General features: G+C 50.1%; 1 protein-coding gene across 5 annotated transcripts in view; it reads right to left on the reverse strand.

The window, feature by feature from the left end:
* Window positions 1-16,049, reverse strand: part of LOC132395250 (alanine aminotransferase 2-like) — a 115,887-nt gene that overhangs the window by 13,364 nt on the left and 86,474 nt on the right. For all 5 annotated transcript variants that reach the window (XM_059971571.1, XM_059971574.1, XM_059971570.1 and 2 more), the window contains one exon: window positions 13,495-13,607. In XM_059971571.1, coding sequence (XP_059827554.1) covers window positions 13,495-13,607 — 113 coding nt within the window. The remainder of the gene's footprint in view (window positions 1-13,494; window positions 13,608-16,049) is intronic.

A 16,049-nucleotide genomic window follows, 5' to 3' on the forward strand; every position in this document is an offset into this window, starting at 1 on the left:
ATTAGATTAGTTTTGGACTGACGGTGGGAGGGAAGTGGCCAGCATAAAGATTAGATTAGCATTAGACTGACGGTGGGAGGGAGGTGGCCAGCATAAAGATTAGATTAGCATTAGACGGACGGTGGGAGGGAGGTGGCCAGCATAAAGATTAGATTAGCATTAGACTCACGGTGGGAGGGAGATGGCCAGCATAAAGATTAGATTAGTTTTGGACTGACGGTGGGAGGGAGGTGGCCAGCATAAAGATTAGATTAGTTTTGGACTGACGGTGGGAGGGAGATGGCCAGCATAAAGATTAGATTAGCATTAGACTGACGGTGGGAGGGAGGTGGCCAGCATAAAGATTAGATTAGCATTAGACTCACGGTGGGAGGGAGATGGCCAGCATAAAGATTAGATTAGTTTTGGACTGAAGGTGGGAGGGAGGTGGCCAGCATAAAGATTAGATTAGTTTTGGACTGACGGTGGGAGGGAGGTGGCCAGCATAAAGATTAGATTAGTTTTGGACTGACGGTGGGAGGGAGGTGGCCAGCATAAAGATTAGATTAGCATTAGACTGATGGTGGGAGGGAGATGGCCAGTATAAAGATTAGATTAGCATTAGACTGACGGTGGGAGGGAGGTGGCCAGTATAAAGATTAGATTAGTTTTGGACCAACGGTGGGAGGGAGGTGGCCAGTATAAAGATTAGATTAGCATTAGACTGACGGTGGGAGGGAGGTGGCCAGTGTAAAGATTAGATTAGTTTTGGACCAACGGTGGGAGGGAGATGGCCAGCATAAAGTTTAGATTAGTTTTGGACCAACGGTGGGAGGGAGGTGGCCAGTATAAAGATTAGATTAGTTTTGGACCAACGGTGGGAGGGAGGTGGCCAGTATAAAGATTAGTTTAGTTTTGGACCAACGGTGGGAGGGAGGTGGCCAGCGTAAAGATTAGATTAGTTTTGGACCAACGGTGGGAGGGAGTTTGCCAGCATAAAGATTAGATTAGCATTAGACTGACGGTGGGAGGGAGATGGCCAGCATAAAGATTAGATTAGCATTAGACTGACGGTGGGAGGGAGGTGGCCAGCATAAAGATTAGATTAGCATTAGACAGACGGTGGGAGGGAGGTGGCCAGCATAAAGATTAGATTAGCATTAGACTGACGGTGGGAGGGAGGTGGCCAGTATAAAGATTAGATTAGCATTAGACTGACTGTGGGAGGGAGATGGCCAGTATAAAGATTAGATTAGTTTTGGACTGACGGTGGGAGGGAGGTGGCCAGCATAAAGATTAGATTAGTTTTGGACTGACGGTGGGAGGGAGGTGGCCAGCATAAAGATTAGATTAGTTTTGGACTGACGGTGGGAGGGAGGTGGCCAGCATAAAGATTAGATTAGCATTAGACTGACGGTGGGAGGGAGATGGCCAGTATAAAGATTAGATTAGCATTAGACTGACGGTGGGAGGGAGGTGGCCAGTATAAAGATTAGATTAGTTTTGGACCAACGGTGGGAGGGAGATGGCCAGCATAAAGATTAGATTAGTTTTGGACCAACGGTGGGAGGGAGGTGGCCAGCATAAAGATTAGATTAGTTTTGGACCAACGGTGGGAGGGAGGTGGCCAGCATAAAGATTAGATTAGTTTTGGACCAACGGTGGGAGGGAGGTGGCCAGCATAAAGATTAGATTAGTTTTGGACCAACGGTGGGAGGGAGTTGGCCAGCATAAAGATTAGATTAGTTTTGGACCAACGGTGGGAGGGAGCTGGCCAGCATAAAGATTAGATTAGTTTTGGACCAACGGTGGGAGGGAAGTGGACAGCATAAAGATTAGATTAGTTTTGGATCAACGGTGGGAGGGAGGTGGCCAGTATAAAGATTACATTAGTTTTGGACCAACGGTGGGAGGGAGGTGACCAGTATAAAGATTAGTTTAGTTTTGGACCAACGGTGGGAGGGAGGTGGCCAGCATAAAGATTAGATTAGTTTTGGACTGACGGTGGGAGGGAGATGGCCAGTATAAAGATTAGATTAGCATTAGACTGATGGTGGGAGGGAGGTGGCCAGCATAAAGATTAGATTAGCATTAGACTGATGGTGGGAGGGAGATGGCCAGCATAAAGATTAGATTAGTTTTGGACTGACGGTGGGAGGGAAGTGGCCAGCATAAAGATTAGATTAGCATTAGACTGACGGTGGGAGGGAGGTGGCCAGCATAAAGATTAGATTAGCATTAGACTGACGGTGGGAGGGAGGTGGCCAGCATAAAGATTAGATTAGCATTAGACTCACGGTGGGAGGGAGATGGCCAGCATAAAGATTAGATTAGTTTTGGACTGACGGTGGGAGGGAGGTGGCCAGCATAAAGATTAGATTAGTTTTGGACTGACGGTGGGAGGGAGATGGCCAGCATAAAGATTAGATTAGCATTAGACTGACGGTGGGAGGGAGGTGGCCAGCATAAAGATTAGATTAGCATTAGACTCACGGTGGGAGGGAGATGGCCAGCATAAAGATTAGATTAGTTTTGGACTGAAGGTGGGAGGGAGGTGGCCAGCATAAAGATTAGATTAGTTTTGGACTGACGGTGGGAGGGAGGTGGCCAGCATAAAGATTAGATTAGTTTTGGACTGACGGTGGGAGGGAGGTGGCCAGCATAAAGATTAGATTAGCATTAGACTGATGGTGGGAGGGAGATGGCCAGTATAAAGATTAGATTAGCATTAGACTGACGGTGGGAGGGAGGTGGCCAGTATAAAGATTAGATTAGTTTTGGACCAACGGTGGGAGGGAGGTGGCCAGTATAAAGATTAGATTAGCATTAGACTGACGGTGGGAGGGAGGTGGCCAGTATAAAGATTAGATTAGTTTTGGACCAACGGTGGGAGGGAGATGGCCAGCATAAAGTTTAGATTAGTTTTGGACCAACGGTGGGAGGGAGGTGGCCAGTATAAAGATTAGATTAGTTTTGGACCAACGGTGGGAGGGAGGTGGCCAGTATAAAGATTAGTTTAGTTTTGGACCAACGGTGGGAGGGAGGAGGCCAGCATAAAGATTAGATTAGTTTTGGACCAACGGTGGGAGGGAGGTGGCCAGCATAAAGATTAGATTAGCATTAGACTGACGGTGGGAGGGAGATGGCCAGCATAAAGATTAGATTAGTTTTGGACCAACAGTGGGAGGGAGGTGGCCAGCATAAAGATTAGATTAGCATTAGACTGACGGTGGGAGGGAGGTGGCCAGCATAAAGATTAGATTAGCATTAGACTGACGGTGGGAGGGAGATGGCCAGCATAAAGATTAGATTAGCATTAGACTGACGGTGGGAGGGAGGTGGCCAGCATAAAGATTAGATTAGCATTAGACTGACGGTGGGAGGGAGGTGGCCGGCATAAAGATTAGATTAGCATTAGACTGACGGTGGGAGGGAGGTGGCCAGTATAAAGATTAGATTAGCATTAGACTGACTGTGGGAGGGAGATGGCCAGTATAAAGATTAGATTAGTTTTGGACTGACGGTGGGAGGGAGGTGGCCAGCATAAAGATTAGATTAGTTTTGGACTGACGGTGGGAGGGAGGTGGCCAGCATAAAGATTAGATTAGTTTTGGACTGACGGTGGGAGGGAGGTGGCCAGCATAAAGATTAGATTAGCATTAGACTGACGGTGGGAGGGAGATGGACAGTATAAAGATTAGATTAGCATTAGACTGACGGTGGGAGGGAGGTGGCCAGTATAAAGATTAGATTAGTTTTGGACCAACGGTGGGAGGGAGATGGCCAGCATAAAGATTAGATTAGTTTTGGACCAACGGTGGGAGGGAGGTGGCCAGCATAAAGATTAGATTAGTTTTGGACCAACGGTGGGAGGGAGGTGGCCAGCATAAAGATTAGATTAGTTTTGGACCAACGGTCGGAGGGAGGTGGCCAGCATAAAGATTAGATTAGTTTTGGACCAACGGTGGGAGGGAGGTGGCCAGCATAAAGATTAGATTAGTTTTGGACCAACGGTGGGAGGGAGCTGGCCAGCATAAAGATTAGATTAGTTTTGGACCAACGGTGGGAGGGAAGTGGACAGCATAAAGATTAGATTAGTTTTGGATCAACGGTGGGAGGGAGGTGGCCAGTATAAAGATTAGATTAGTTTTGGACCAACGGTGGGAGGGAGGTGACCAGTATAAAGATTAGTTTAGTTTTGGACCAACGGTGGGAGGGAGGTGGCCAGCATAAAGATTAGATTAGTTTTGGACTGACGGTGGGAGGGAGATGGCCAGTATAAAGATTAGATTAGCATTAGACTGATGGTGGGAGGGAGGTGGCCAGCATAAAGATTAGATTAGCATTAGACTGATGGTGGGAGGGAGATGGCCAGCATAAAGATTAGATTAGTTTTGGACTGACGGTGGGAGGGAAGTGGCCAGCATAAAGATTAGATTAGCATTAGACTGACGGTGGGAGGGAGGTGGCCAGCATAAAGATTAGATTAGCATTAGACGGACGGTGGGAGGGAGGTGGCCAGCATAAAGATTAGATTAGCATTAGACTCACGGTGGGAGGGAGATGGCCAGCATAAAGATTAGATTAGTTTTGGACTGACGGTGGGAGGGAGGTGGCCAGCATAAAGATTAGATTAGTTTTGGACTGACGGTGGGAGGGAGATGGCCAGCATAAAGATTAGATTAGCATTAGACTGACGGTGGGAGGGAGGTGGCCAGCATAAAGATTAGATTAGCATTAGACTCACGGTGGGAGGGAGATGGCCAGCATAAAGATTAGATTAGTTTTGGACTGAAGGTGGGAGGGAGGTGGCCAGCATAAAGATTAGATTAGTTTTGGACTGACGGTGGGAGGGAGGTGGCCAGCATAAAGATTAGATTAGTTTTGGACTGACGGTGGGAGGGAGGTGGCCAGCATAAAGATTAGATTAGCATTAGACTGATGGTGGGAGGGAGATGGCCTGTATAAAGATTAGATTAGCATTAGACTGACGGTGGGAGGGAGGTGGCCAGTATAAAGATTAGATTAGTTTTGGACCAACGGTGGGAGGGAGGTGGCCAGTATAAAGATTAGATTAGCATTAGACTGACGGTGGGAGGGAGGTGGCCAGTATAAAGATTAGATTAGTTTTGGACCAACGGTGGGAGGGAGATGGCCAGCATAAAGTTTAGATTAGTTTTGGACCAACGGTGGGAGGGAGGTGGCCAGTATAAAGATTAGATTAGTTTTGGACCAACGGTGGGAGGGAGGTGGCCAGTATAAAGATTAGTTTAGTTTTGGACCAACGGTGGGAGGGAGGTGGCCAGCATAAAGATTAGATTAGTTTTGGACCAACGGTGGGAGGGAGGTGGCCAGCATAAAGATTAGATTAGCATTAGACTGACGGTGGGAGGGAGATGGCCAGCATAAAGATTAGATTAGTTTTGGACCAACAGTGGGAGGGAGGTGGCCAGCATAAAGATTAGATTAGCATTAGACTGACGGTGGGAGGGAGGTGGCCAGCATAAAGATTAGATTAGCATTAGACTGACGGTGGGAGGGAGATGGCCAGCATAAAGATTAGATTAGCATTAGACTGACGGTGGGAGGGAGGTGGCCAGCATAAAGATTAGATTAGCATTAGTCTGACGGTGGGAGGGAGGTGGCCAGCATAAAGATTAGATTAGCATTAGACTGACGGTGGGAGGGAGGTGGCCAGTATAAAGATTAGATTAGCATTAGACTGACTGTGGGAGGGAGATGGCCAGTATAAAGATTAGATTAGTTTTGGACTGACGGTGGGAGGGAGGTGGCCAGCATAAAGATTAGATTAGTTTTGGACTGACGGTGGGAGGGAGGTGGCCAGCATAAAGATTAGATTAGTTTTGGACTGACGGTGGGAGGGAGGTGGCCAGCATAAAGATTAGATTAGCATTAGACTGACGGTGGGAGGGAGATGGCCAGTATAAAGATTAGATTAGCATTAGACTGATGGTGGGAGGGAGGTGGCCAGTATAAAGATTAGATTAGTTTTGGACCAACGGTGGGAGGGAGATGGCCAGCATAAAGATTAGATTAGTTTTGGACCAACGGTGGGAGGGAGGTGGCCAGCATAAAGATTAGATTAGTTTTGGACCAACGGTGGGAGGGAGGTGGCCAGCATAAAGATTAGATTAGTTTTGGACCAACGGTGGGAGGGTGGTGGCCAGCATAAAGATTAGATTAGTTTTGGACCAACGGTGGGAGGGAGGTGGCCAGCATAAAGATTAGATTAGTTTTGGACCAACGGTGGGAGGGAGCTGGCCAGCATAAAGATTAGATTAGTTTTGGACCAACGGTGGGAGGGAAGTGGACAGCATAAAGATTAGATTAGTTTTGGATCAACGGTGGGAGGGAGGTGGCCAGTATAAAGATTAGATTAGTTTTGGACCAACGGTGGGAGGGAGGTGACCAGTATAAAGATTAGTTTAGTTTTGGACCAACGGTGGGAGGGAGGTGGCCAGCATAAAGATTAGATTAGTTTTGGACTGACGGTGGGAGGGAGATGGCCAGTATAAAGATTAGATTAGCATTAGACTGACGGTGGGAGGGAGGTGGCCAGTATAAAGATTAGATTAGTTTTGGACCAACGGTGGGAGGGAGGTGGCCAGTATAAAGATTAGATTAGCATTAGACTGACGGTGGGAGGGAGGTGGCCAGTATAAAGATTAGATTAGTTTTGGACCAACGGTGGGAGGGAGATGGCCAGCATAAAGTTTAGATTAGTTTTGGACCAACGGTGGGAGGGAGGTGGCCAGTATAAAGATTAGATTAGTTTTGGACCAACGGTGGGAGGGAGGTGGCCAGTATAAAGATTAGTTTAGTTTTGGACCAACGGTGGGAGGGAGGTGGCCAGCATAAAGATTAGATTAGTTTTGGACCAACGGTGGGAGGGAGGTGGCCAGCATAAAGATTAGATTAGCATTAGACTTACGGTGGGAGGGAGATGGCCAGCATAAAGATTAGATTAGTTTTGGACCAACAGTGGGAGGGAGGTGGCCAGCATAAAGATTAGATTAGCATTAGACTGACGGTGGGAGGGAGGTGGCCAGCATAAAGATTAGATTAGCATTAGACTGACGGTGGGAGGGAGATGGCCAGCATAAAGATTAGATTAGCATTAGACTGACGGTGGGAGGGAGGTGGCCAGCATAAAGATTAGATTAGCATTAGTCTGACGGTGGGAGGGAGGTGGCCAGCATAAAGATTAGATTAGCATTAGACTGACGGTGGGAGGGAGGTGGCCAGTATAAAGATTAGATTAGCATTAGACTGACTGTGGGAGGGAGATGGCCAGTATAAAGATTAGATTAGTTTTGGACTGACGGTGGGAGGGAGGTGGCCAGCATAAAGATTAGATTAGTTTTGGACTGACGGTGGGAGGGAGGTGGCCAGCATAAAGATTAGATTAGTTTTGGACTGACGGTGGGAGGGAGGTGGCCAGCATAAAGATTAGATTAGCATTAGACTGACGGTGGGAGGGAGATGGCCAGTATAAAGATTAGATTAGCATTAGACTGATGGTGGGAGGGAGGTGGCCAGTATAAAGATTAGATTAGTTTTGGACCAACGGTGGGAGGGAGATGGCCAGCATAAAGATTAGATTAGTTTTGGACCAACGGTGGGAGGGAGGTGGCCAGCATAAAGATTAGATTAGTTTTGGACCAACGGTGGGAGGGAGGTGGCCAGCATAAAGATTAGATTAGTTTTGGACCAACGGTGGGAGGGAGGTGGCCAGCATAAAGATTAGATTAGTTTTGGACCAACGGTGGGAGGGAGGTGGCCAGCATAAAGATTAGATTAGTTTTGGACCAACGGTGGGAGGGAGCTGGCCAGCATAAAGATTAGATTAGTTTTGGACCAACGGTGGGAGGGAAGTGGACAGCATAAAGATTAGATTAGTTTTGGATCAACGGTGGGAGGGAGGTGGCCAGTATAAAGATTAGATTAGTTTTGGACCAACGGTGGGAGGGAGGTGACCAGTATAAAGATTAGTTTAGTTTTGGACCAACGGTGGGAGGGAGGTGGCCAGCATAAAGATTAGATTAGTTTTGGACTGACGGTGGGAGGGAGATGGCCAGTATAAAGATTAGATTAGCATTAGACTGATGGTGGGAGGGAGGTGGCCAGCATAAAGATTAGATTAGCATTAGACTGATGGTGGGAGGGAGATGGCCAGCATAAAGATTAGATTAGTTTTGGACTGACGGTGGGAGGGAAGTGGCCAGCATAAAGATTAGATTAGCATTAGACTGACGGTGGGAGGGAGGTGGCCAGCATAAAGATTAGATTAGCATTAGACTGACGGTGGGAGGGAGGTGGCCAGCATAAAGATTAGATTAGCATTAGACTCACGGTGGGAGGGAGGTGGCCAGCATAAAGATTAGATTAGCATTAGACTGACGGTGGGAGGGAGATGGCCAGCATAAAGATTAGATTAGCATTAGACTGACGGTGGGAGGGAGGTGGCCAGCATAAAGATTAGATTAGCATTAGACTGACGGTGGGAGGGAGGTGGCCAGCATAAAGATTAGATTAGCATTAGACTGACGGTGGGAGGGAGGTGGCCAGTATAAAGATTAGATTAGCATTAGACTGACTGTGGGAGGGAGATGGCCAGTATAAAGATTAGATTAGTTTTGGACTGACGGTGGGAGGGAGGTGGCCAGCATAAAGATTAGATTAGTTTTGGACTGACGGTGGGAGGGAGGTGGCCAGCATAAAGATTAGATTAGTTTTGGACTGACGGTGGGAGGGAGGTGGCCAGCATAAAGATTAGATTAGCATTAGACTGACGGTGGGAGGGAGGTGGCCAGTATAAAGATTAGATTAGTTTTGGACCAACGGTGGGAGGGAGGTGGCCAGTATAAAGATTAGATTAGCATTAGACTGACGGTGGGAGGGAGGTGGCCAGTATAAAGATTAGATTAGTTTTGGACCAACGGTGGGAGGGAGATGGCCAGCATAAAGTTTAGATTAGTTTTGGACCAACGGTGGGAGGGAGGTGGCCAGTATAAAGATTAGATTAGTTTTGGACCAACGGTGGGAGGGAGGTGGCCAGTATAAAGATTAGTTTAGTTTTGGACCAACGGTGGGAGGGAGGTGGCCAGCATAAAGATTAGATTAGTTTTGGACCAACGGTGGGAGGGAGGTGGCCAGCATAAAGATTAGATTAGCATTAGACTGACGGTGGGAGGGAGGTGGCCAGCATAAAGATTAGATTAGCATTAGACTGACGGTGGGAGGGAGATGGCCAGCATAAAGATTAGATTAGCATTAGACTGACGGTGGGAGGGAGGTGGCCAGCATAAAGATTAGATTAGCATTAGACTGACGGTGGGAGGGAGGTGGCCAGCATAAAGATTAGATTAGCATTAGACTGACGGTGGGAGGGAGGTAGCCAGTATAAAGATTAGATTAGCATTAGACTGACTGTGGGAGGGAGATGGCCAGTATAAAGATTAGATTAGCATTAGACTGACGGTGGGAGGGAGATGGCCAGCATAAAGATTAGATTAGTTTTGGACTGACGGTGGGAGGGAGGTGGCCAGCATAAAGATTAGATTAGTTTTGGACCAACGGTGGGAGGGAGGTGGCCAGCATAAAGATTAGATTAGCATTAGACTGACGGTGGGAGGGAGATGGCCAGCATAAAGATTAGATTAGTTTTGGACTGACGGTGGGAGGGAGGTGGCCAGCATAAAGATTAGATTAGCATTAGACTGACGGTGGGAGGGAGGTGGCCAGCATAAAGATTAGATTAGCATTAGACTGACGGTGGGAGGGAGATGGCCAGCATAGGTGGCCAGCATAAAGATTAGATTAGCATTAGACTGACTGTGGGAGGGAGATGGCCAGTATAAAGTTTAGATTAGTTTTGGACCAACGGTGGGAGGGAGGTGGCCAGCATAAAGATTAGATTAGCATTAGACTGACGGTGGGAGGGAGATGGCCAGCATAAAGATTAGATTAGTTTTGGACTGACGGTGGGAGGGAGGTGGCCAGCATAAAGATTAGATTAGCATTAGACTGACGGTGGGAGGGAGGTGGCCAGCATAAAGATTAGATTAGCATTAGACTGACGGTGGGAGGGAGGTGGCCAGCATAAAGATTAGATTAGTTTTGGACTGACGGTGGGAGGGAGGTGGCCAGCATAAAGATTAGATTAGCATTAGACTGACGGTGGGAGGGAGATGGCCAGTATAAAGATTAGATTAGTTTTGGACTGACGGTGGGAGGGAGGTGGCCAGCATAAAGATTAGTTTAGTTTTGGACCAACGGTGGGAGGGAGGTGGCCAGCATAAAGATTAGATTAGTTTTGGACCAACGGTGGGAGGGAGGTGGCCAGCATAAAGATTAGTTTAGTTTTGGACCAACGGTGGGAGGGAAGTGGCCAGCATAAAGATTAGATTAGTTTTGGACCAACGGTGGGAGGGAGGTGGCCAGCATAAAGATTAGATTAGTTTTGGACCAACGGTGGGAGGGAAGTGGCCAGCATAAAGATTAGATTAGCATTATTTGTCACAGTTACATTGAAACATGCAATGATGTACGTAGTTTTCATCAATGACCAGCACAGTCCGAAGATTACACTGGGGCAGTCGTACCTCCTTCCTATTGGTGCTCACAAGTTATTAACCCTAACAGGCATGTCCATGCAATATGGCAGGAAACCTAAATGCTTGGAGGAAACCATAAACACAAGATTCTGCAGATGCTGGAAATCCAGAGCAACACATAAAATGCTGGAGGAGCTCAGCAGTCAGGCAGCACCACTGGAAATGAACGTCTCAGGCGGAGCCCTTCCCTCCGGACTGGAAAGGAAGAGGGAAGATGCCGGAACACGAAGGAGGGGGAGGGGAGGGGAAGGAGGACAAGCTCGAAGGCGATAGGTGAAGCCAAGTGGGTGGGGAAGGAAACTCCGTGGTTAATGGTGGGAACATACAAACTCCTCACAGACAGCAGCAGCAACTGAACAGATATTCCCATCAGTGGCACTGTGGAGCATTGTGATAACCACCTTCGGGGCGAGCGAGCAGGCTGGTGACCGACGGATCGGGGGGTGGGGGGGAAAGGTGATAGACTGCACTACCGGGCGTGTGGTGCATGAAGTTTGAGTTGTGCGTGTTTGAGAACATCGTTGCATTGCAGATACCCAGGGAGGGGATTATAAGGTTCAGTTCAGATTATTCCCGACTCTAACAGCACACCCCACTACTGCCCTGCCTGGCCTCCCAGCAGCACCAATTTCCCTGTTATTCTGGACATCAGCATAACACCAAGACCCAGAGAAGCAACCAACCAACACTCCAGACAAAGTACCTTACAACATCGGAGGTCTGACTGCACACACTCATAGCTCCCTCCACCGTCCCATCACACTCCCTCCACACCATCCCAACACTCTCTCCCTCCACCCCGTCCCATCACTCTCTCCCTCCACCCCGTCCCATCACTCTCTCCCTCCACCCCGTCCCAACACTCTCTCCCTCCACCCCGTCCCATCACTCTCTCCCTCCACCCCGTCCCATCACTCTCTCCCTCCACCCCGTCCCAACACTCTCTCCCTCCACCCCGTCCCATCACTCTCTCCCTCCACCCCGTCCCATCACTCTCTCCCTCCACCCCGTCCCATCACTCTCTCCCTCCACCCCGTCCCATCACTCTCTCCCTCCACACCGTCCCATCACTCTCTCCCTCCACCCCGTCCCATCACTCTCTCCCTCCACCCCGTCCCATCACTCTCTCCCTCCACCCCGTCCCATCACTCTCTCCCTCCACCCCGTCCCATCACTCACTCCCTGCACACCGTCCCATCACTCACTCCCTGCACACCGTCCCATCACTCACTCCCTGCACACGTCCCATCACTCTCTCCCTCCACCCCGTCCCATCACTCACTCCCTCCACACCGTCCCATCACTCACTCCCGGGGTCAGACACAGAGTGAAACTCCCTCCACACAGTCCCGTCACACACTCCCGGGGTCAGACACAGAGTGAAACTCCCTCCACACCGTCCCGTCACACACTCCCGGGGTCAGACACAGAGTGAAACTCCCTCCACACTGTCCCATCACACACTCTCGGGGTCAGACACAGAGTGAAACTCCCTCCTCACCGTCCCATCACACACTCCCGGGGTCAGACACAGAGTGAATCTCCCTCCACACCGTCCCATCACACACTCCCGGGGTCAGACACAGTGAAACTCCCTCCACACCGTCCCATCACACACTCCCGGGGTCAGACACAGAGTGAATCTCCCTCCACCCCGTCCCATCACTCTCTCCCTCCACCCCGTCCCAACACTCTCTCCCTCCACCCCGTCCCATCACTCTCTCCCTCCACCCCGTCCCATCACTCTCTCCCTCCACCCCGTCCCAACACTCTCTCCCTCCACCCCGTCCCATCACTCTCTCCCTCCACCCCGTCCCATCACTCTCTCCCTCCACCCCGTCCCATCACTCTCTCCCTCCACCCCGTCCCATCACTCTCTCCCTCCACACCGTCCCATCACTCTCTCCCTCCACCCCGTCCCATCACTCTCTCCCTCCACCCCGTCCCATCACTCTCTCCCTCCACCCCGTCCCATCACTCTCTCCCTCCACCCCGTCCCATCACTCACTCCCTGCACACCGTCCCATCACTCACTCCCTGCACACCGTCCCATCACTCACTCCCTGCACACGTCCCATCACTCTCTCCCTCCACCCCGTCCCATCACTCACTCCCTCCACACCGTCCCATCACTCACTCCCGGGGTCAGACACAGAGTGAAACTCCCTCCACACAGTCCCGTCACACACTCCCGGGGTCAGACACAGAGTGAAACTCCCTCCACACTGTCCCATCACACACTCTCGGGGTCAGACACAGAGTGAAACTCCCTCCTCACCGTCCCATCACACACTCCCGGGGTCAGACACAGAGTGAATCTCCCTCCACACCGTCCCATCACACACTCCCGGGGTCAGACACAGTGAAACTCCCTCCACACCGTCCCATCACACACTCCCGGGGTCAGACACAGAGTGAATCTCCCTCCACACCGTCCCGTCACACACTCCCGGGGTCAGACACAGAGTGAATCTACCTACTCACCGTCCCATCACACACTCCCGGGGTCAGGCACAGGGTGAAACTCCCTCCACACCGTCCCATCACACACTCCCGGGGTCAGACACAGAGTGAATCTCCCTCCACACCATCCCATCACACACTCCCCGGGTCAGACACAGAGTGAAACTCCCTCCACACCGTCCCATCACACACTCCCGGGGTCAGACACAGAGTGAATCTCCCTCCACACCATCCCATCACACACTCCCGGGGTCAGACACAGAGTGAATCTCCCTCCACACCGTCCCATCACACACTCCCGGGGTCAGACACAGTGAAACTCCTTCCAAATGGATTAGTGTTGGTGTGCCAGGAGGGATGTGGTGAATGAAAGGGACAATTTCTCAGCAGTACGGTGGTAAGACTGTGGAGGTACCTGAAGTGTGCAGTGCCTTCCTTTTGACCAAACTCCTCACCGGGACCCAACATGTAACCTGTGGCCTGCAACAGGCGGAGGCAGTAGAAGACATCGGGTGGTTGGCCCAAGGCCTGTGGGAACAATACGTTACACCGAGAGAAGAGTCAGGAGTTACATGGGATTGAGGGCATCAGGGAATACACCGGCAGTAAAGAAAGGGTCAGAGGATATACCAGGAAAAACCAGATGACTCATTTTGGAAGTAATGGGTCATCCCAACAACTACCCCTTCATGGGGTGGGGGGGGGGATGTTTGACCAGAAGACAGAGGAGCTGAATTAGGCCATTTGGCCCATTGCATCTGCTCCACCATTCCATCGTGGCTGATTTTTAAAAACCACTCTCAACACTTTTCTCCTGCCTTCTCCCCATAACCTTTGACCCTCTGACTACTCAAGACGCTATCAACCTCTACTTCAAATACACCCTGTGACCTGGGCGCCACAAATTCGCCACACTCTGGCTCCTCACCCCTGCTCTGGTCTGAGGCTGTGCCCTCTGGGCCGAGATTCTCGCACTGTCGGAGTTGGAGAGAGCTTGGAGCAGAGTGGTTTCAGAGCCCGTCCATAGCGAGGTTGGATCCGTCTAATCACTGGGCGTCGGAAGCGTCGAGGACAGAACGTATCGCTGCAGTGGGGCCCGGGTCCTAGTGCGGGGGGCAACCCGGTGCTCAGACGATTTAAACACCAGGCCAGATGGACTGAAAAGGCAGGGTGTGAGGCAAGAGTTGGGGCCTGTTTTACTCTGCTCTCCTTGGCACTGAGACCAAGGCCCTGTCGAGCAGTGGTCGCTCCAGGCTTGAGTGTCAGTGAGCTCTGCGGTGATTAGCCCCACTGGGCAACCAACTGAGACTGAGGCTATGGGCCTACTCCGGCTGGCTGTTTGGGGTTTTGGTTTATGGACTCAATTTTGTTCCCAATACTGATGCTTCTGTTGTTAGCATGATTTCCCCCCCCCCCCCTCTCCATTGAGTGTTGGTCTCTTTTTCAAAATCAGGTTCTTTTGGGTGTTGTGTGGCTGCCTGCAAGCAGATGGGTTCAAGGTTGTAAAGTTTACGCACAGTTTGATAGTAAATACACTGTGAACCTCCTCTGGATCTCCTCACGTGCCAGCGCATCCTTTCTTCGACAAAGGGGCTCAGAATTGCTCACAATACTCTAAATGCCATTTAAATAGGAGCGTGCGTTTTTCTCATCTACTCCACGAGAACAGACGTACACTGTCCAGTCGCTCTCGTTGAGACACCAGAGACGTTTGCTGAGAACACGTTAACCTCCCACCCCAACCCCATATCTGCACCGGCGATAGGCATCAAACTGGGCTGTCTGGGTTCAGGCCTGAGCAACTGACGTGAAAGCTGTGACACAGCACAAGAACACAAGACCCAGGAGCAGAATGAGGCCATTTGGCCCACTAACTCTACTCCACCATTTCATCATGGCTGATCTATTTACCCCTTGGCCCCAATCTCCTGCCTTCTCCCCGTATCCCTCCATGCCCCAGTCAATCGGGAATCTATCAGCCTCTACCTAAAATTTATATACAAGCTTGGCCTCAAATTCCACAGACTCACCACTCTCTGGCTAAAGAAATTCCTCCTCATCTCCGTTCTACAAATATGCCCCTGTATTCTGAGGCTGTGTCCTCCGGTCTTATGCACCCCCAACATAAGAAACATCTTTTCCACATCCGCTCTATCAAGGCCTTTCACCATTCAAACGGTTTCAATGAGTCACCCTCACTCTTCTGAATTCCAGTGAATACAGGCCCAGAGCCATCAAACGCTCTTCATATGACAAGCCGTTCAAACTTAGAATCATTTTTGTGAACCTCCTTTGAACCCTCTCCAGTTTCAGCTCACCCTTTCGAAAGAAAGGGACTCGTAACTGCTCGCAACTGAGGCTTCGCCGCTGCTTTATAAAATCTCAACATTACGTCCTTTTACATCCCATGTTGTGGCCCCATTTCAAAGCACACCACATTCCACAATCCCAGGAAGAAGTCTGGCCTGTATCTCTGCTCTTCTTGTCCTTTCGGTGTCGGAATCATCCTGCTGGTGCTCAGAACTGGTTTGTGTATTATCAGTAACGAAGGCCCAGATGCAACTGGGGTTGATTCTCCCCTACCAACAGGTTCAGCTAACTTTCAGGCTATTCAGCACATCAAGGTGCTGCCAGCACATGGGCAGAAAGTGCCAGGCTTCTCACATGTGCTAGCGATGAGTCCTGGCACACTGCCTCATAATGGATAGGTACAATTGCTCTGCCCAAGACGCTAGAAACTGCAGAGTGTGGACAACGCAGGAACTAGCCTCCCCTCTGTGCATTCTGTTTATGCTTCCCCCTGCCTCAGGAGAATGTCCACCCGCCCCGGCCGTTCTCCCTTCCCATCCGACAGAAGTTATAAAAGTCTGAAAACACGTCCCAGTAGGCTGAAGGACTGTTTCTGTCTCACTGGGAGAGTCCGAGACCAGAGGACACAGCCACAGGATAGAGGTGCGTCCTTTCAGAATG

Source organism: Hypanus sabinus, chromosome 6 (assembly GCF_030144855.1).
Source record: "Hypanus sabinus isolate sHypSab1 chromosome 6, sHypSab1.hap1, whole genome shotgun sequence".
NCBI lineage: Eukaryota > Metazoa > Chordata > Chondrichthyes > Myliobatiformes > Dasyatidae > Hypanus > Hypanus sabinus.